At 42.2% G+C, this 21,293-nt stretch overlaps 1 protein-coding gene across 2 annotated transcripts in view; it reads left to right on the top strand.

The window, feature by feature from the left end:
• tspan4a (tetraspanin 4a) overlaps window positions 1-21,293 on the top strand; it is a gene marked incomplete at its 5' end in the record, with an annotated part of 110,263 nt that overhangs the window by 73,152 nt on the left and 15,818 nt on the right. For both annotated transcript variants that reach the window (XM_079998205.1, XM_079998204.1), the window contains 3 exons: window positions 742-816; window positions 13,488-13,589; window positions 17,717-17,848. In XM_079998205.1, coding sequence (XP_079854331.1) covers window positions 742-816; window positions 13,488-13,589; window positions 17,717-17,848 — 309 coding nt within the window. The remainder of the gene's footprint in view (window positions 1-741; window positions 817-13,487; window positions 13,590-17,716; window positions 17,849-21,293) is intronic.

The raw sequence follows: 21,293 nt of genomic DNA, 5'->3' as shown, positions 1-21,293 counted from the left end.
CGGCGCGGTCGCCATGTTTTTCCCGCTTTCCGTACCTCTCGGGTCGTTTTTGACCTCACTGTCTAACTTTTTAATGTCCTTCTGTGGGGCTCTTAAAATTTCTCACCCTCTCCGTGTAGCAGACGCTCCCCTGGGCCAGAGACACACTCCGTCTTTGCAAAGTGCTTGATGGATGAGCTCGTAACTCTTTTAAGCACTCACGTGGCCACATAGGGGAAAGATGTATCACCCATCAAGCATCTCATCTAGTCACTGTGTGTGTGTGTGTGTGTGTGTGTGTGTGTGTGTGGGTGTGTGGTGTGTGGAGTGTGAGTGTGTGTGTGTGTGTGTGTGTGTGTGTGTGTGTGTGTGTGAGTTTGTGTGTGTTCCTGTCTGTTTCCCAGTCTGTAAAAGATGGTTTCTTCAACAAATATGGAGCAAATAGTGCAATGTTGTAAATCATATACCCCAAAATCCCCCCCTCGGAGCTGCCAGTTCCAAATATTGGTACCAAACAGCCTCACACCTTTTGATCTTCCTTGTCTTTCCAATTTCCTCCTCTTAATGCTCCCCGGCTCCATTCTCACTTTTCAGCGCCGCCCGCGCCGCCTTGCGCTTGGTGGGAAACAAAAGGTTCATCCTCTGCACGTGGCCGCGCTGCTTCCCGCGAGGTCCCCCGCTGCACCGATAAATTAACTCATACATCCTCGTCTCTCTCTCTCTCTCTCTCGCCCCCTTCCAACCCATTTTGTGTCTTCACAGTTCTTTATCCTGCTGCTGCTCATCTTCTTCCTAGAGATTCTGTCCATCATGCTTTTCTTCATCTATCAAGACAAGGTAAGAGTCTTCAAACTGTATCTATCTATCTATCTATCTATCTATCTATCTATCTATCTATCTATCTATCTAGCTATCTATCTATCTATCTATCTATCTATCTATCTATCTATCTATCTATCTATCTATCTATCTATCTATCTATCTATCTATCTATCTATCTATCTATCTATCTATCTATCTATCTATCTATCTATCTATCTAGCTGTCTGTCTGTCTGTCTAGAGTGGTCTTGGTGGTGGATGAGGTTTTCCTAAGGTGAGCCAAGGCAACCTCATGCTGTTTACAGAAATTGCCGGATAAAATATGCATAGTAGTGATTTTGGAAAAAATAGTTTCAACAGTAGTTGAAAGATCTATGTTTTTGTTCCGTCGCTGTGCATCTAGTGGGAAGTAGGAGCTCAGTGGGCTGCAGTGAAGAGAAAAGAAATCCATACATCCTCACTCTTTCCCCTTGTTCATAAATTTTTATTTGTGTCAACTCATCCATTTTGGATGATTTCCACAAGTAAATAAACAGGTCAAGGAATAAAGAAAAGTCTCATATAATCCAGCCCTCCTTTCTAATATACGTTACAGTAAATATCCACTTCCCACACATTTTCAAATAAGATTTAAATAATAGATTTAAGGGGCAAGTTCAAGACCATCTATCTAAAACCAAGCCCGCCTTTTCAACGTGGAAGGGGAGGATGGATTTGTTCAGCAAATGGTGAGTGGAGAGAATGTCTGATGTCCAAAAAACCCCAAACAATCTACCATGCTGAGAATAATCTTGATGCGTGGAAATGTCCCGATCCCAATCTGAAATTGGGTCTCGTTTTCTTGCTGTCAGTGTTTCTCATGGACAACTATTAAGCATTGTTTGAGGTTGGCGTCCTTGCTCCACTGCTCATCACTCAAACAGAGGCATGCTTAGTGAGCTGGAAATATAGGAGCGATGAGCTCGAGTCCCCCCTTGGATAGAAGAGTAGAGCCCAACAGGGGACATGGAGGGAGCACAGCAAAGCATGCACAGTAGGGCAGGAGTGATTGGCTGCTTAAATAGGCCAGCCCATAAGGGCATGGAAGTCATGTGGCGTGGTCCAGTTGTCTGGCAGAACTTGCCCCGAAGAATGAAGCTACGCCTCATTTTGAAAGCTCGGGGAAGTTGTTTCAATTACCTTTTATTTAATTGGGGTTTTAGCCCTTGTTGCACTTTTTGTAGTGTTTTTAAAATGCAGGAAAGCTTCATTATAAACATATTCAATTATGTTTGGGTTGTGACTTAATGACTTCAGGACAAATGTGGATGAGACGAGACCAGTTGAGAAGCACTGCCTGAGGAGGTTTCATGCTGATGCGCTGGTTTCACAAAATTTAATGAAATAAAAATTGAACTAATAAAGCTTTTCAGGTCATTTCTCCACATAAAGTATCTCCAAAACAATTAGTTAGTAAGCCCTACTTTTTGTTGCACCATTGCAAATGTAACATTCTCCCTTTTTTCATTGCGTATTGGAGTAATTATGTTCAAAGTCGGAAAACTAAATCACTTTTGCAGTTGTGGGGCAGCGCTTTGATCCCCTCTCAACGGAATACAATTTACATTCAGAACGAACTAAAGCGTTCCCGTAGTAAAAACAAGAAAAAGGGATGTATTGCGAGTCAAAGTCTAGGGTTAAATACAATGCAGCCCCCCTGGAGGCGGCGATGGTGATGTTGCCCAACGGAGGGGAGAGAGAAGGAAGAGTGGAGGATGCATGAAGTGTAATGATGAATCTCGATTTAATCTCCCAACCACTCCTCTTGCATTATTCATGGCTCAGGACCAAAGACTGTTTTTTTTCACCGGGGACTAAGGCCAAGGCCACTCTTGTTTATCTGTATATTGTATATCATGTAGTGAAAAAATGTAAAAGAAAAATCAACTTTGCTATTTCCTCCACTCTTTCTCCACGTATTCTATTTGACGCCGGAGTGTTTGGCCCTGTGTTTATTTCAAATTGAGCGTTGTCTTTTTTTCTGCCGCTCTAATGGTGACAGGGCCGGCGTCGTTTCCCTACTGTGATGTGTTGAACAAGCAGTTTGCCTCTTTTTCGTAAGCCTGTGCTGTGTTTCTGGTTTTTTTCGAGGCTCTCTGGACTCGCAGTCGGGGAGCTGTGGATGTCGCTCCTTGTGGGGCTTCACCTTTCTCTCCGCTCCCGCCTTCCCCCGCGATGTTTCAGCGTGAGCCCTGTCATGAAGGCATCTAAATAATTCAGCTTTATCTAGATTTCCTCCATCCTAGGAGGGCTAGTGGTGACAGAACATTGTTAAAGTCGGGGATAGAAACTTTAAAAGCACCGCGGCTCGGGTGTTCGGGGCGAGCTCTCGCTGGTGTTTCCACAGATATTCCTCAAACAGACAGGACCTTCATAATGCTCTCTGCAAATTCTCCTCCTTTCCACACTCTGAGGAATCTGTAGGCACAAAATGTAGGAATCTGTTCAGTGTAATTATGGGAAAAAAAAGTCTCAGCATATGGAATAATAAGAAAAACTACATTAGAGTCAAAAAAGTGAAATAGAAGGTATCAAAAAGGCCCTCTTGGATAGCAGACCTTGGAACTTGGAGTTACCAAAGCACGGCTTTTTGTGATAGAAAAGGAGGACTTTTGACCAAATTGAACTTCTGCGTGGAACAGATTTTATTATTTTATCATAATTATTTATTTATTATGTTTTTTTATTTTTTATTATGTTATTATGTTATTAGTTTTTTGCTGAAAATACCACTCAGATTCTGCATTCGAGCCATTCCAACATGCGTCTAATCTGGGAATGGGCTGTTTCAGTGGGAGGAGCCACCCTCCCAAGGCCTCTAGTTCTGTGAGCCAATGGGGTTTGCGCTTTACTCCGGGTTCCAATCCGTACCAGTGCACCGAAATCTGTTTCGGAACAAATCTGAGGCGACAAATAATCAATCCAGTTGCTGAATCTTTGCTCGTATAGGATCCACAATGCGCCTCATTCAAAAGTTTGTGCCGACATACATCGTGCTGAAGCAGCGCCGAGCGGGATACGACGGGGCTTGGGGCTTTTTTGTTTCATTCAACTACGGAAATGTCGGAAAATAAAATAAAATAAATAAAATAAACACATCTGCGGTTTCGGATCACACGCCGCAGCCTACTATATAGTCATCCTAATGCGGACGCTCACGCACGCACGCACACACACACACACACACACACACACAGAAAGAAACACACAGCAGAATTATTTTTTACACCCAACACTCTTATTAGGGCCATCAGAGACCCAAATGTAACTGCAAAAGCGCTGTAGAAGTTGGCTTTGCATAATAGGTCCCCTTTAAGATGTAGAAAGTGCACCTACATTCCCATGGTGTGCATATAAATGTTAAATTCCAGTATGACCGGAAGTCACAAAACAATCTTTATTATCTCAATATTCTCGTAATTTTCTCAAATTAACCTGCCAAGCGACAGTGGTTACTTAAGCGCTGTACTGCTTCTATCACCTGCTCCATCTCCATGGCGACCGCCTGGAAGCCTCCCGGCAGTCCAGTCTCCATGACCCTAGCGCACGTCCTGTTCAATTCCCCATGATGAGCTTTACGACAGAGCAGCTATTCCAACACTATACCCGATGAAAGTGTCGCTATGGCAACCAGAGACTACTTTACTTTTAACTGCACTGGCCTTCTTGGCTTGTAAAGGACAGTTCCAAAAGGAGAGGGAGTCGCAGGTTTAGTTTAATGACTCCAGTCAATTCCAGCGAGACCTTTGGAGAAAATAACAGTATACATACAAAATAATCAAACGTCAGGGTGGTACTTGTTAAGAAGGGATTTGCGAGCGTTGCGCGCAACTGTGTGTAAATCTGGAGTTTATTGTGTCGTTCTAGTGGCTTTTATTGTTCCCTGAACCAAGGTCTGACACCCTCAAAGGCTGTGATGCGATGAAAGATAAACTGCAGAACTATAGATGAAACAAAACAAGAGCAATCTTCTATGGGATTCTGTACAAGGGGGCAGCAAGGTTTTTTAACTTCTTTATTATGTGTACAGTTAGTGGTCGGAGCCTTGAAGACTCATCTATACAGCTGCAATGTGCTAAACACAGCTGCAGAAAAAACAGGGTTATTATAACAAGAATCCTGCGATCCCAGTTGAACCAGATCCTGAAAACAGCAGATGATGACAAATGTAGCTCCATTATCTATCACCTTGCCATACCAGTCATACAACGGTTTATTATGACGAATCTACTCATCTGTTTACACCGATCAGCCACAACATCAAAACCACTGACAGGCGAAGTGAATAACGTTGCTCATCTTGTTCCACTGGCACCTGTCAAGGGGTTGGATATATTAGGCAGCAAGTGAACAGTCAGTTCTTGAAGTTGATGTGTTGGAAGCAGGAAAAATTGGCAAATTTTACAAGGGCCAAATTGTGATGGCTAGCCGACTGGGTCAGAGCATCTCCAAAACGGCAGGTCTTGTGGGATGTTCCCCGTATGCAGTGGTTAGTACCTTCCAAAAGTGGTCCAAGGAAGGAAAACCGGTGAACGCGACAGGGTCATGGGCGCCCATGGGCTCATTGATGCACGTGGTTAGCGAAGCCTAACCCGTCTGGTCCAAGTGCTACTGTAGAACAAATTGCTGAAAAAGTTAATGCTGCTATGATAGAAAGGTGTCAGAACACACAGTGCATCACAGCTTGCTGCATATGGGCCTGCGTAGCTGCAGACCGGTCAGAGTGCCCATGTTGACCCCTGCCCACCTCTGAAAGCTCCTACAATGGGCACGTGAGCGTCAGAACGAAACCATGGAGCAATGGAAGAATGTGGCCTGGGCTGATGAATCACGTTTTCTTCTACTTCATGTGGATGGGCGGGGTTAGGGTCCGATCTGATTGAGCATCTGTGGGATGTGCTGGAACAACAAGCCCGATCCATGGGGGCCCCACCTCACAACTTACAGGACTTACAGGATCTGCTGCTAACGTCTTGGTGCCAGAAACCACAGGACACCTCCAGAGGTCTTGTGGAGTCCGTGCCTCCACGGGTCTGAGCTGTTTTGGCAGCGCGAGGGGGAGCTACACAATATTAGTGCTTATTAGTGATTTTAATAGTGGCTGATCGGTGTACATTCGCTTTCAGATCCAAAACTAATTTTACTCCTTTAGCACCGACTGATGTAGTTTGCTCCTAGTTTGCTCCTCCCAGTTCACGTTCTGGCAAATATTCTTTTCAGGAGGGAAATTCCCTCGCTCTACACACCCTCCACAGGTGCATAAAGGATGACATCAAGGTGAAGGTAGAGTAGGACTGTCGGACTGAGATGATGTGAGGCGCGTGAGGTGATTCTTAATTCCGCCTCCCACCCTCTCACCCTCTCACCCTCTCAAACTCTCACCCTCGCAACCTCTTTGCTCAGATGCGCGTATCATAACATTTACAGGAGATTTCTTCTTATCTGGATCCGGGTGCAAGAAAATGTTTATGAGTGTCAGGAAATACGTTTTCTGCACATTTTTATTATTAAAGGTCTGGACAAGAGGTGACCTGTTGTGAGGTCAAATTTGATTTTCTTTTGCCGTCCATATTTCCCAGCAGAAATCTAGTGACTGAGTGAAAGACAGTTTAATTTTGTACAGATCTCACAAACAAATGTATATTCATTTTTTTACCGGCCCTCCGCACAGCTGGGTCTGAGATCTGAGCTCTGTTGAGCACTGAAACAAAGAATCTCAATCGGGAGAACTTTACCGACTAACGGCTGCGTCTGTTGGGACTGGGCTTTGTCCTTCCTTGCGCTGCTCTCCCTTCTTTTGTGCTATCTTTTACTGTTAAAAGGAAACACCGACACAACACTTGTGAATCAAACTACGACGCTGGTGGTGCCTTAAGGAAGTGATTTTAATTCATACCTCTACATTTTGCATGAATACATTTATTAATTCTAGGTCGTTGACTTCTTCTATTTTTTTTAGGCTGATATTTAAGGTTTAGTCATGTTTATTGTACATTACCAGTTTCTTATCATAGGTTCAGATTCCTGGTTCACTGCTAGCTTTATTTAATTTGTTATTGTTATTGTAAATGAAAAAACACATTTTTCTGGTTAATTTATTTGGGTCACTTCTATTTTTGTTTTTTATTAATCCATTTTATTGTTTTTCTGTTCTTTTTTAACAGACACACACACAGAAGGAAAACAGCCAAATTATTTATTAAATACTTACATTTCCATTGCCTGCAACAGGCAGCTCACAAAAAAATGACTGGGTTGTCTTATTTCACATTTGTGTGCGTTACGAGGGCCATCAGAGTAGTGTTGGAATGGGCGGCTATTCCAACACAATACCTGATGAAAGTGTCGCTACGGCAACCAGAGGCTACTTTATTTTAACTACACTGGCCTTCTGGGCTTGTAAATAACAGTTCCAAAAGGAGAGGGAGTGGCTATTTTATCGTTTTCTATTATTTTTTAAGCTATATATTTTGTTGTTTATCATTAGGTTTAGTGTATATTGCTATATTCTATTCTGCACCGTCAACCGTTTTATTGTATATTTCGACATTTTCTGTCTATCTATCTATCTATCTATCTATCTATCTATCTATCTATCTATCTATCTATCTATCTGTCTGTCTGCCTGCCTGCCTGCCTGCCTGCCTGCCTATCTATGTCTATCTATCTATCTATCTATCTATCTATCTATCTATCTATCTATCTATCTATCTATCTATCTATCTATCTATCTATCTATCTATCTATCTATCTATCTATCTATCTATCTATCTATCTATCTATCTATCTATCTATCTATCTCTGTCTGTCTGTAAGTCCAACCTTTTAAATACACAGATGATGCGGTTACTAATTATCAGTAATTATTTAGTGGTAGTTAATACTTCCACTGACGCTGACACAGCCTTGATAATTCAAACATTTAGGCACCATTGATGATGAATCAAATTCCGCCCTGTGTGCACTGGTCTCTCTAGTTCACTTTTTTCTCAGTTGCAAAAAGCTCAGCATTACCTGCCCAGACCCTTATGAGTTATGCAGTTTGAGTTTATTTAGACCATTTGAATTTTGGTGTCATGTGGACCGTAGGCATGCGGTTACTCGAAACCCTCACTACCCACTCATCAGACTTATAGAAAACACTGTTATGGCAATGTCAAAATCAAACGCAAAGAGAGCTGATTGCCCTTTAGGAAAAATGGTTACATTTGTTTGAAGGGAATAAACTCTGTAAGCAAGGTCATTACATTATTTGTGTGTGTGGATATACGCAACAGGAGAATGCCGATTGAAGGTCTGCTTAACCTAGAAATAGTATCAAAACAGGATTCATTAAAAATGCCTAACTACGATTTTGCATGTGTTGTGTGTATAGCACATGCTGTGATCTACAAATAAACTGTGATTCTGTCTTCTCAATAATTGGAAACCCCCTGCTGTTACACAGATTGGCTATAAAGATATATAGGGACTTTGTTGATCTCTGAAAGGAAGTTCAATGTAACAACGTAAATAGCCGAACACTGTTAATGCTGTTAACATCCAAGTTAATAATTAACGGCTGAATATTCACGATACATCAGAGCGCAGATTATCCCGAAATGTATTATACTACAGTATATTCAATTTGTGTGTAAATAACCTCTCCATTGGATGGGCAGCAAAAGTAAATCAGTCCTATCCAAAAATAGTGTGTGGGATAAGATGGTGTCTTAGCAGCATTACTGCAATCCAGCATTACTGCAATTCAGCTGGAGGATTCCAGTCAAGTTTATACATATATATGTATATGTATATATATATATATATATATATATATATATATATATATAAATATATATATATATATATATATACAATTTTCACTTTGAGAGTGCTGTACAGACCAACATTCAAAGGACAGTTAAAGTGCACCTCCTCACGCAGAGCCCCCAGATGGAGGGAGAAACTCCCAAAAACTGAGTGTAGTGTAAGAAACCTTGAGATGGGACTATTGACACTCTATCTGGACAGAGTGCAATGGACACTGGTGTCCCTCAGGGGGCCCGTCCTGGGCCCTCTGCTGTTCTCATTGCTCTCCTAATGTAGTGGTAATAAAGTGAATACAATTAAAGCTTAAAACCAAATGATCAATGTGAGACATCAAAGGTCAATCTGGCCATCAGCCAATTAAGGATGTGGGGAGTGGGTGGGTGTGCAGGCAGCCAGTAGGCCTGGAGGACACATCTCTTCATGGTTGTGGTAGCGATGGTGGCAGCAGTAGTAGCCAAGGTGTAGAATAAGGTGTGTTTGAAGAAGCCAGAATTTCTGCAAGGTGAACCATGAGCCAGGTGAGTCACAGAAGCATTGATGATGGCAAACAGTACCCGTGGACACATGGTACAACCTTGCTTCCTAATGACCATCCATAATGACAAATTGACCAGTGAAGACAAAAGAGTTAAAATAGTACAATTAAGCTGCTTTCACACATGCACACCGGACATTGTCCAGACAATGTCAGGACCTGATTATCCGGACATTGTCCCGAGTTGCCGTTTCACACATGGAGCAAAAAAACTGAGATTGTCCGTGTCAGATGTGTTTACACCACCTGGAAATAATCTGTTTGGTTTATACGTGGGACGGAGCCTGGGTAGAGCGTTAAGGAGGCAGGATGTGACGCAATGATGCTGCAGAGCTTGACATCACACCCAAGATGGTGGACGAGGCGACAGACTTATCAGTAGTTGGGCTTTTTTTTGCATCGATATGTATCCGCAATATAAAGGGGAGAGGAAAGGAAAGGAATAATAAAGAAAGCAGAAAGGAGTACGCAGCAGCTACGCTCCGTGCATAAAGATCCGCTCTAAGGTAAATAACTGCCTCATAATAGAGACGTCATCAACACGCGACACACTCACTCGCTCGCTGTGAATGAGCCAGACAATTACCTGCTCCGTTCACACATACTGCTCAATCGGACATTGCCCGGACTTTGTAGTAGGGTGCTGGCCGGGTAATGTCCGTGTCTAATGATTCCGACATTTGCTTTCACACATACAGCTCCTCCGGCTAATGTCCGGATAATTTCAGGTTTTCAGTGCCTGTGTGAAAGCAGCTTTGGATGCTCATAAAGAAGGTAACCCTGTTTCATAGTGGCAGCCAGACCATCCTGTGTACTGTATACAGTACTGTATTTACCTACATTTCAAATAAAGTTTTCATTGACTAAACTAGATATAAGGAGACACCTAAAAGTAGTTTAACTGTTGTGGCAAATGTTACTCAGTACACATGAGGATCTAAGAAGGTTTCTGGGCAATTAAGTTTTAGTTGTCACTAATTAACCTTACTTTTTCCAGGGATTTGCCAGGAAATTGCCCAAATATCTTATGTAAGAAACCATTAACTGATTAAAGATATCATGGGTATAATCTGTTTTCCATTATTATCCTCTTGACTCTAGAATCCAGCTTGTGTGCCAATCGCACCCAGAATATTTCGGAGCCGGCTGCCAAACTGGTTGCATCTGATGGGATGTACTTTGATAATCCCCTATTCTAGTGAAATAGAATCCATTATACTAGTGCATTAGACGGAAAATGAAAACAGAAACTGCTCAAGGACAAGAGGTGGCTCACTGTCCCTGGTCACCCTGTGAGGTTTGTAATTGACTTGCCTTAACTTAAGCTGGAGCAGAGTTGGCCCCATCCACCATAAAATATACCGGGATCCTTCAAAACCTTGAGGACATTTCCATTTCCGGGAAAAATGACTAGACTAGAATATTTGACTGAAATAATATATGTATGCTCTTGAACAGCCCTGACACTTCGCTCAAATTAATGTTCCGGGATCCTGAAATGTAACCTGGATCCGATGGCATTTGGATCTTAAAGGATGCAATTAGGAGCCAAATTCTGCCAGGAAATGAGTCTTGGTCAAGAAGGGCAGATAGAAAGACTGCCCTAAAATCAATATCAATGTAACTTCAGCGCCAGCAGACCCCTATTGCAGCCCGCTGCTCTTGCAGCTCTCTTGTTTTTATCAGATATTTTTGGAACTTTGATTTCTTTCTACCTGTGTCAGTACTGTGAGTACCGTATATTTTGCAGCTTTTCCCACTGGAAACAATAAAATGGCATCCAACATCTGAATCTAAATCAAGCAGGAGCTGTGAGATATGCTATGTGTGTTCTCCCGAAATCCTACAGGGAATTTGAACACAGTCCATTTCTCTCTTTAAATGCCTCTGTGTACTTAACGCCATCATCAGCCCTATCTTCCTCTTCCAGTTATGACAAAGTGGATATGTATGGACGTGTAAAATGACCGACAAGTGGAGGCTTTTTTCTTAACTGCTATTTTTCATGTAAAAAAAATTTTTTTCCTGTCTTTGCCTCCTCTAAGCTGTCTTTACGGTTACATTGTGACACTTAAGTGTTTGCCCACACAGTCCAGTAGATCCTATATATTGTCTCTGCTATCTTTGCTCTCCATGGTCATGCTCTGTTCTTACGTTTCCATTTTGAGGTTCTTTCCTCTTGTGCCCAAACTCCAAAGTTCCTCTCTTCTTTTTTCCCAGTCCCCTCCCTCCATATCTCTGTCCCCATCTCAGGCTCCCTCCCTCCCTCTCTTCTTTCTTGTCTGCCTATACATTTCATCTCTTATCTCGCCTTGTACCCCCTCCACATAAATAATTGATGGCCCATCTTTGACTTGCCCGCTGTGGTTAAAGGACGACTGAAATCCCGAGGACAACATCAGTACTGAGCTAAAAGAACAGCCGGTGCTTGCGCACAGTTCTCGTTGCACTTTCTCGTTTCTTACTAATGAGCCACTTAGTTTCAAATGAAGAGTATTTTTAGGGTTTCAAACGGGGCAGTAGAAAGGGCCGTAATGGCGTCCAGTACTGTATTTCATTCCTACGATTCTGGGATTCTTTTGGATTCCCACATAATTTTTGAGAGCGCGTGTTGTTATGATCTAATTACATTACAGCAATTACAGCAACGTTGTGGCAGCCAAAACCAAATCTCATCCAATGCTGCTCATTGTCGCATTATTGCATAATACACCCTAGTTGTTTCTTGCTGTGGGAGCTGCCTTTTAATTCAAAGAATCAGCAAATTACATTGGAAATTTTACATTTATCGAACCTTATTCAATGCTTTTAAGTTACTCAGAGGAATGTGTGGTTGAGATGTCTCCCACTTGATGCACATCATAGGTAGTGTACTGTAGTACCTTGAGTTATTACATCATCAAATTCATATATCATATGTATATATTCTTCATATAACTAAAATGTTCATATGCAACAAAAATGCATGAATGCAATTTCCATTTTGACGAAAACTATTGTAATATGGGACAAGTAACGCATACAATTTCATCCTTTTTTCTAGTTTTTAACCAAAATAATAAAACATACACATAAAAAATATGTCTTTGCAAGGAGAATTTATTCAGGGAGCTTGGGGCGAGTCAATGTAGGACTCAATAGGGTCGGTGTAGGACTTATAAGGGTGAGTGCAGGACATATTTGGGACAGTGTGGGGCCCATTTGGGTCGGTGTAGGAATCAATAGGATCTCGGTAGTAGGACTTACTAAGGCTTGGTGTAGGACTCATTTGGGTCAGTGTAGGGCCCATTACGGTCAGTGTAGGACTAATTAGGGTCGGTGTAGGACTCAACAGGGTCTCAGTAATAGGACTCACTAGGTTTGGTGTAGGACTCATTAGAGTCAGTGTAGGACTTAATAGGGTTTTAATAGTATGACTCATTAGGATCAGTGTATGACTCATTAGGGTCGATGTAGGACTCAATAAGGTCTCAGTGGTAGGACTCAATAGGCTTGATATAGGACTCAATAGGCCTGATGAAAGGCTTTCCAGCCTTTCGTTGGATTTTCGCCCCGGCATCTTCCTCCACTTCGGTGGGGGATTATTTGGATGTGCAGCAGGAATCAACAGTGGTGTTCTGTCCTCTTCTGATGTAGCAGAATTGAGATGGTTTTGTGATGACTTGTGCCTTTGTCTCCGTGTTGTCTTTCCTGTCTGAGTGCTTTGTTTGGCCGGGCATTGTTTTGCATTGTTGCCTCTGACAGCACTTTCAGAGACAAATATCACACTGTGCGTTTAAATTCAGGTTGGATGTTGGAAGCGGGAATTTAACCACATATAGAGGGGGCCTGGATCTGTTCGAAAAAAACGAAACGGATGCCATGTTGTTTTGGTTTTCTGTTGCTGTTCCAGATAGGTCAGATGGGAGGAGGGGGGACAGGTCACATCTGTGGGAAACACAGCTCTCATTTCTAAAGGAGAGTTGGCACTGATTGTGTGTGTGTGTGTGTGTGTGTGTGTGTGTGTGTGTGTGTGTGTGTGTGTGTGTGTGTGTGTGTGTGTGTGTGTGTGTGTGTGTGTGTGTGGGCGTCGGTGTGTGCATTGGTTTGTGTGAGGAACGGTGCGTAATGCCTTTCTCCTTCCAAAGTCTACATGTTGTGATGTCTGTATTTTGTGTAATTGCGGGGCTTGAGTAAGGATTTTTCTATCTCCCGCTGTACAAACCATCTCCCCCTGCGAAGCGGTCATGACAGTTATTAGATACATTTATCCCAATGTTTGCTCTTCGCCATCGCTGACACAAATGTCTTTTCATCCCCAGATTGATTACTACGCCCAGAGGGATCTGAAGCAGGGCCTGCAGCTCTTCGGCACAGAAGGGAACGTGGGCTTGACTAACGCCTGGATGATTGTACAAACCGATGTAAGACCAGGCAGAGCTTCCTCTCTTGAGTACTTTGTGTTTTTTTTTTATTGTTTTTTTTTATTGTTTTTTGATTTGTTTTAAAACCGATTTTTTTTTTTAATATATTCCCAATTCTTCCCTGTCTTCACACGATTGCTGTGAAACTCAGGGCCTCCCGCCCTGATTGATCGGAGAGTATTTTGGAAACATCCCGTCCGCTTCCGAAGCCACTCTTTTGTTTCGACCAGTGACGTTTTGGAGGAGAAGGGGGGTGGAGTGCGGCCGAGGGGCTTGTTTGATTTGTTTTGAACTCGACGTGTTGATGTAATACGCCGTCGCTATCGCTACAAAGAATTTTGCCTAATGCAACTTTAAACCAAAGAGCCTGATCAAACAAAATAAGATTGTGGAGGAATGAAGCTTCACAGCCCTCGCCCCGGGACCCCTGGGAAATTATTCTGACAAGATCAAAAATTATATCTCACAATAAAAAAAAAAGTCAGATAAACCATAGCATAGAAATTATAAATCATGTGTATACTTGGCACTGATATACACTAGCTGTATTTTTGACATACATTAATGTTATACGGAGGTTGTTAAATTGACAATGCTTTTGCAGTGATACAAATTATGAGCTTGCCCCCTGACTGTACTGTGAGTATAACATCCTTCTAAAATACCTACCCTGAAGAGGAGGAATTGTATTTGCACTTGTGACATTCCAGAAAGAGAAAAGGGGAATCGTAGAATGAATTTTAACCGCATAATAGTTCTTCTCTTAAATCAATCAACTCTGCCCCCCACCCCACGAGGTGATAGAAAGACGATAGGCCAACCTTTAAAGTTCACAATCAATAGCCTTATAAAGGATTTGGGAAAATTTCAATTATAGTGAATCAAATACGCCCTTTCAGTAACCACCCTGATTAATCTACTAGTTATTGTGATTTAAATGTTTATTTGCCGCTTGAGGATATATATAAATTATTCTTTTTTTTTTCAATAGAGGCTTAAAGAGCCTTTAGGGATCACAGAGTCCAGGCTGTGAATGCGTATGCATTAAAGACGTTCAGAACTCTAATCTTTATGTTTAGTTTTCACAGCTACAAATGTGACCTCGTTTCATTGATCCTTGTTCTTTTCGTTGCTTTTCCAGCCAAAGAACAACTACATCAAGTGTGATATGGCCAAAATGTTGTTTGTTTCCATATTAACGCTGTTATGCGCTTCTTTTAATTTTTGTTGAATTATATATTTGGTAATGCAAAATCGAAGAACATGATGGTATTGTAAAAACCTGACCTGCGAATCTGATAGATTATCCAGGCAGAGATACAGGGGCGGGGCAAAATAACAGCCACACCAAATGGAAAAAAGGAGTCTAATCTGAAATAAAAGATCACGATTTCAAATGCCGCTGCAATGGTGAGTCATACTAGGTTGATTGCTAGTGGTTTGTGTCAGCTGTAAAATAGCTCTGACAATCTACACTTTCACATGTGGTTTGTTGTTTTCAAAGTAGCAAAGTCAACTAACAGAGTTGCTAAGATGTCAAATAGACCGCATCGGAATTGCAGTTATATCCGTCACAAAAACTGCAGAAATATTTCATGTGTGAAGGGCAACGGTCTCGAAAACCATGACAGCATCAGATCGACTGCATCTCAAAAAGTTTCAGCGGTCCCAAGTCGAAGCCCGTCCACCGGGATAGACAGATGGCCAAACAGGATAAATGGATCAAGATTCAAGATTCAAGAGGCTTATTTGTCACATACATATACATACGTTCATACATATATGCAGGGTATTGTCTTTGCAACGCACCCGGAGATTATGCACAATAAGCTCTAAAAATACTAAAATGTGCGTACCGCAAGGGTCCAGCCTCAAAAATGCAGATAGAATTTAACAGCACCTCTGTGACCCAGTCCAACCCTTCCTTTGTGAGGTTCACAAAGGAAGGGTTGCCGTAAAATACTGATATCCAAGACCAAAGACCAAAGGCAAAACCTGTAATATAGAAAAAAACTATAATATGGTCTGATGAGTCGTCCTTCACCCACATTTACATTTAGAGAAAGTGAAAGCTTCAACCCACAATGGCTGTTACCGACTGTTCACTGTTGGGTTCAATAATTGCTCTGCTTGGTCGTATAAACGGCCAAAGGGCTAAGAGGCACATTTTACATGCAGTTTTGGACTTATATTACAGCATTTTAATGATGTTTGCAGCTGTTTCGAAGGCAAAGTGTTTCCCTTCTCCTTATTAGGTGCTTGATGTTATTCTGGTGTATCTAATGTGTTATTATGACGCTGAGCTATTTGTGTTTTTGCACCTGATCCGATGCTGATCAAATCTCCTTTTGCCAGTCAAATCACTCGGCAGACACTGTACCTTGTCACAACATCCACGTGATAAAACACAACTTGGAGAGAAAAAGGGAATTAAAAAAATAATAATTTCCGTTTATAAATATTGATGACCTATTACACAGGTCACTATGAATTCTATAAAGATGATGCCTGTTTTCAAGGGCAGTATAACCACTTCAAGGTTATACTGTATATCTCTCTGTATTTTTGTTTTTTTTTGTTCCATTATTAACAACGTAAATCCAAATGTGGGAATTAAAATCCTGTAAGTATTAAAGAAAACTTCTTAAATCTGATTAAGCCTCTCCAAGAGGCATTGCGAAGCTATTTTATTTTTTTTGTCGTAACTTCGCCCCTTGCAGTTGCTGCAGTCTCCCAAATTCCTCCTCAAATGGAGTTACAGATTAATGGTAATACCATCATAGGCTTTCCGAGGTAGTCTTATTCCCAGCTCTGGCTTTGATGTGCTTTCTTTTTTTTTTCCATTTTCTCAATATTATTTCATATGGCAAAAGAAATTACAACCGCCAAGAGAAAGAGAGCTGGAATTGAGAAAGTCATTGGGCTAATGTGCCGAATACTGCCGCATTCAATCCACCAGAAATTCAATGTAATGGCTCGTACTTAAGTTCCATTAGTAAATTTCGCGAGACTCTCCAAAGGTGTGTCCCTGGTCCTTGCCTCGCTTTCTGCCTATCCCTTTGTTTTCCTCTCGTGTCAGTGTGTGTGTGTATGTGTGTGTGTGTGTGTGTCTGTCTGTCTGTCTGTGTGTGTGTGTGTGTGTGTGTGTGTGTGTGTGTGTGGGTGGTTTTTGGCTGCCGGCTTGTGTATTTTTGGAGTGTGTGTTGTATACTTGTATGAATGTGAAGCTGTAAGATTGTCTTTGTGTCAGAGAGAGAGGCTGCGGCTGTGGCGTAAACATGTTGAGATGCAAATGTATGCAAATGTCGGCGTGGTGCTTGCGTCAGTGTGGGATGTCGGAGAAGAATGGCTTGCGCGTGCGGGATCTTTGGCTGATGAAACACCACCTGAATGAGCTACGCCTCCAGGGATCGCATTTGTGTCTACTTTTACCTTTCAGTACTTACATGTATGTATGTACGTACATTATGTATGTATGGGCTCCGGAAAGAAAGTCCAAATCACTACCTTTCAGTTTTCATTGATTTTGCTGGCTCGCTCTCCATCCCAGCCTCGGTCATACATATACATTAGTCTGCACAGGCCCTGATGGCTGGATTGACACAGGGACATATTTAATGGTCATTCACGGAATTATATGGAATATATCCTAATATGTTTTATTAAATGTTTGATTTCTCTATATTTACAATTTATAAAAATTATAATAATAATCATAAAGAATAATACATTTTTCCAATTTTTGAGATTTTAATAAGAAAACTTTTTAAATAATTTTAATAATAACCATAACATAATATTATCAATATTATTAATATTAACAACTTTTTAAACTAGTTTTTACATTACATTTTTTTTTTTACATTTACATTTCACACTCTATTTTTACATTTTACAACTTACTTTTACTTTTACTGCATATTCTGTAGGAACAGATGCACTGCGACCCACAGTCAAATTCCTTGTCTGTGTATTAACTTGGCCAATAAGCCTGACTCCGATAAAAGCTGTAATAGTGACATGAAGAGTTGATGTTTTTATGAATCACCAACGAATAGGGATGTCAGTGTGAATGACGCTTGGCTTGATCCTTGTTTGTTGGTTTCGCTCGTTTTTCATCATCTCAGTTTCGCTGCTGCGGTGTGACCAACCACACGGACTGGTTCGAGGTTTACAACGCTACCCGCGTCCCTGACTCCTGCTGCCTGGAATACAGCGACAACTGTGGTCTGGACAACCCTGGGACCTGGTGGACGGCGGTAAGGAATTAAGCAGAAGTGTCACACACACGCACACACACATGCACACACCCACACACACACAGACACACACACACACACACACACACACACACACACACACACACACACACATTCAGACGTAAAAGATCAGGCACAAACCATTTAGTCTGATGACATAACAGCGAGGCGGAGCAAACTCTCCTTCTCTCTTTCTTTGTTTTTTAATCTATTGGAAGTATTTTTTTCTGCACCCAGAGCCACAACGCTGCGTGTTAGTACAAATATCATTTTAGGAGTCAACTAGAATGCGTCGTCTATTATTTAAACAAACAGCAGAGAGCTTTGCCCTTATTTATTGGGTTATGCTCCTGCTGTCAAACCAGACGGGGAAATATATACATTTTTTTCTTTCTCATGAGAATCATTCCTAAGAGCAACATTCGACATAGTGGTTGTTCTGTGGTGCGTTTGATTACCAAGTCAACAAGTATTCTTTCCTGGATCCATGAGCAAGCACAACAGTATGAGAAAGCAAACACGATGAAACGTTGGAATGATGAGGTTAGCTCACCTCATCCTGTCGTTACATTACAGAAGTACCTTTGGTTTTTAAAAATCCTTCTTTGAGAGCTGAATCAATTGGGAGGGTTCCAACCACACGTTAAATGAGATACCGCATATCTATAGAAGAACGCATGAGGTGATAAAGTGGATCTACACCACATGAAGGAAAAGCTGTTCTTTTCTATCATCCCTCCCCAGCGCTGGAGCAGCTGTGACTGTCCTGCTGTAGGTTAAAATCACCTCAAAAATCCCTTTAAAATCCATTTAACTTTAAAACAGAAGTGCGGATAAACAGATTGTGAACGATAACCGATGAGAACAATACTTCAATCATAAGTCTTGCATATGACTCATATATAGTCATATAAGTCTGTGGCACTTATATGTTTGGTGGCCATGCCGCTCAACTGCTCAAATAGGTTCATTGGATATAAGGCTTTCGTATCATTTTGGGCATTTTGGTCCATTCACGAATCAGGCCATTTTCACTTTCAGTTCGATGCACGGAGCTCATTTTCCGTCCAGATTAAGAGTTCATCATCTGCTTGTTAACTTCCAACCGACGCTGCCAAACATATCAAGTTTCCGCGCCAATTTTGAGAGCCCGAGGCGACGCCGTCCCCGCCTCCCTCACAAGACGCCCGAGCAGCACAGACATGAGACAGGGGAGGAGGCTGCGGGGCACACGCTTTATTCCTTAATGCTTTATTAAAGCACTGATTTCATATCTCAGCCAGCAATGGAGTTCAGATGTGGGGAAAAGTTTGACGTAGATTCCTGGAGGAGCATGTTGTTGCTGGAGGCTGCTAGTATGTTATGAATGTGTAAAGTATTCTTATTCGCTCAATTCATTTCTTTAAAGCGCTGCAATGGAGACACACACGCACACACACACACACACACACACACACACACACACACACACACACACACACACACACACATACAATACAGATAAATAGAGATGAGTACAGGCACTGCATGCAAATAGTACACTCAGTGCTTACATCCTATTTCAAGGTCACTATGGATCGCAGACCTGCTTTGGTAAACATAGCCGAGCTGCGGCAGTTTCCTCGGGTGGCTCGTTGGGGGCGACGGAACGAGAAAGAACGAGTGCGACAGTGGGACAAAGAGAAGGTGTAGCGCTGCAAGGACACGAGGCCTCATCTTCTAATTCCGGCTCTCTGCATCTTCCCGGGTATTGATCCGAGCCAGAGTATCTGCTATCTGCTTGGTTTAAGGGTTTCATTGTGCGTGTTTGGGCTCGCGGAGAGTCAGCGCGCCGGGTGAAGTGCAGAATAAATTCGGTTTGGATTCCCTCGACTCAACTTCCCACTGAGCTCAACCTCCGCATATAAATGTAGTCGTTTAGGAAGTGGGGGAGGGATACGGTCCGGACACAAATCTGCGGAGAATAAATCGATATGCAAGTGGTATGAAGAGATTTAATATGAAGTTCTGCGTGCAAAGGGGTGGAGATGTCTGGAAATTCCACTAAGTTTTTCTATAGAATCTCAACAAAAAATGGCAGAAAACACATCAAATATACATTGATCACAAATGCTAAAAATGTACAGGTCACATGTATTTTCTATAAGATAAGATAAGATAAGATAAGATAAGATAAGATAAGATAAGATAAGATAAGAAGTAAGTACAGAGTAAGATTGTATAAACACACCGTCTCAGCGTCTGATTCACAAAGGATATTGCACTGATGATATGATAGTGCAAACACACTCATTAAGTTTTGCTGCTGCGTGCAATTTGCACTTGTTCTGAGTCTCATCGCAATTATCCATGTGGCAAGGTAATTATCCGTGCTTCAGCTGGTGGGGGGTCTCCATTGGAGAGGCATTACGCATTTACGCCATTGCTCTACACTTGCCTGTTTTACGAATTATCAGTTTTAAATAATTCTAAAACCTAAAATAATTGTCGGACGGTATTTCAGTAGTGTATTTAGTGGCACTGGACCATTTCCATCATTTTCAAATATAAATGTTTAACTTGACAGGTCGCCTGCGGTAGGACCTCCTGACGCAGGCAGCGGGGGAAATCTTCCATCCTGCTCCACACAAGTGGAAACTGGTCTCCTGGCCCCTGAGCGGGACCGGCTGTTAAACAAAGGTTTACTCAATGGAGGTGGTGGAAAAAATTCAAAGCGCTAGAGCTCCGTCAGCGAGGGCGCTTTACACATCCAAATGGCTGGTTTTTGAGCACCTGTAAGTGGAGATGACCCATTACGCTGTAATATTGGGGTCATATTCAGTTTCCTCCGAGGCCTGCATATAAAAGGCTTGCTCAAGGCATGGCCATAATTCCAGGTTCGGCTACGCCCGTGGGTGCGGTTGCTGACGCCAAAATGGGATTTGGTTTTGGTGATGAATGCCTTAACGAGACCCCCATTCGAACCTCTCCAGGAGGTGGGATTCAAATTGTTGTCGTTGAAGTCAGCACTGCTTCCGGCACTTGTCTTGGCAAAACGTGTGGGAAACCTGGCTGCGCTGTCTGTCCACCAGTCCTGCTTGGTGTTCTCCATGGACAATCAGAAGGTTACGTTGAAACCAAATCCGGCTTTTCAACCCAAGAACATCTCTCTTCATTTTCTCCTCCCCCCTTTGAGTCAGAAGAGGACGAGAGGCTGCATACTCTGTGCCCTGTCCGGGCGCTATTGGTCTATGTGGAGTGCATGCATGCCATACGCCAGTCTGACCAGGTTTTTGTCTGATATGGATCTCACACAATTGGGAAACCCCTGTCCAAAGATTATCTCTCTCTCTGGATAGTGGAAGCGATCTCAATAGCCTACTCTCTCTTCTCTCTTCTGTGGGGCAGGAACCCCCAGAAGGTCTTAAAGCGCATTCCACTAGGGTTGTGGCTACCTTGTGGGCGC

The sequence above is a fragment of the Zeus faber genome (genome assembly GCF_960531495.2).
Source record: "Zeus faber genome assembly, chromosome: 3".
NCBI classification, from domain to species: domain Eukaryota; kingdom Metazoa; phylum Chordata; class Actinopteri; order Zeiformes; family Zeidae; genus Zeus; species Zeus faber.
This window is presented reverse-complemented; position numbering and strand designations above follow the sequence as displayed.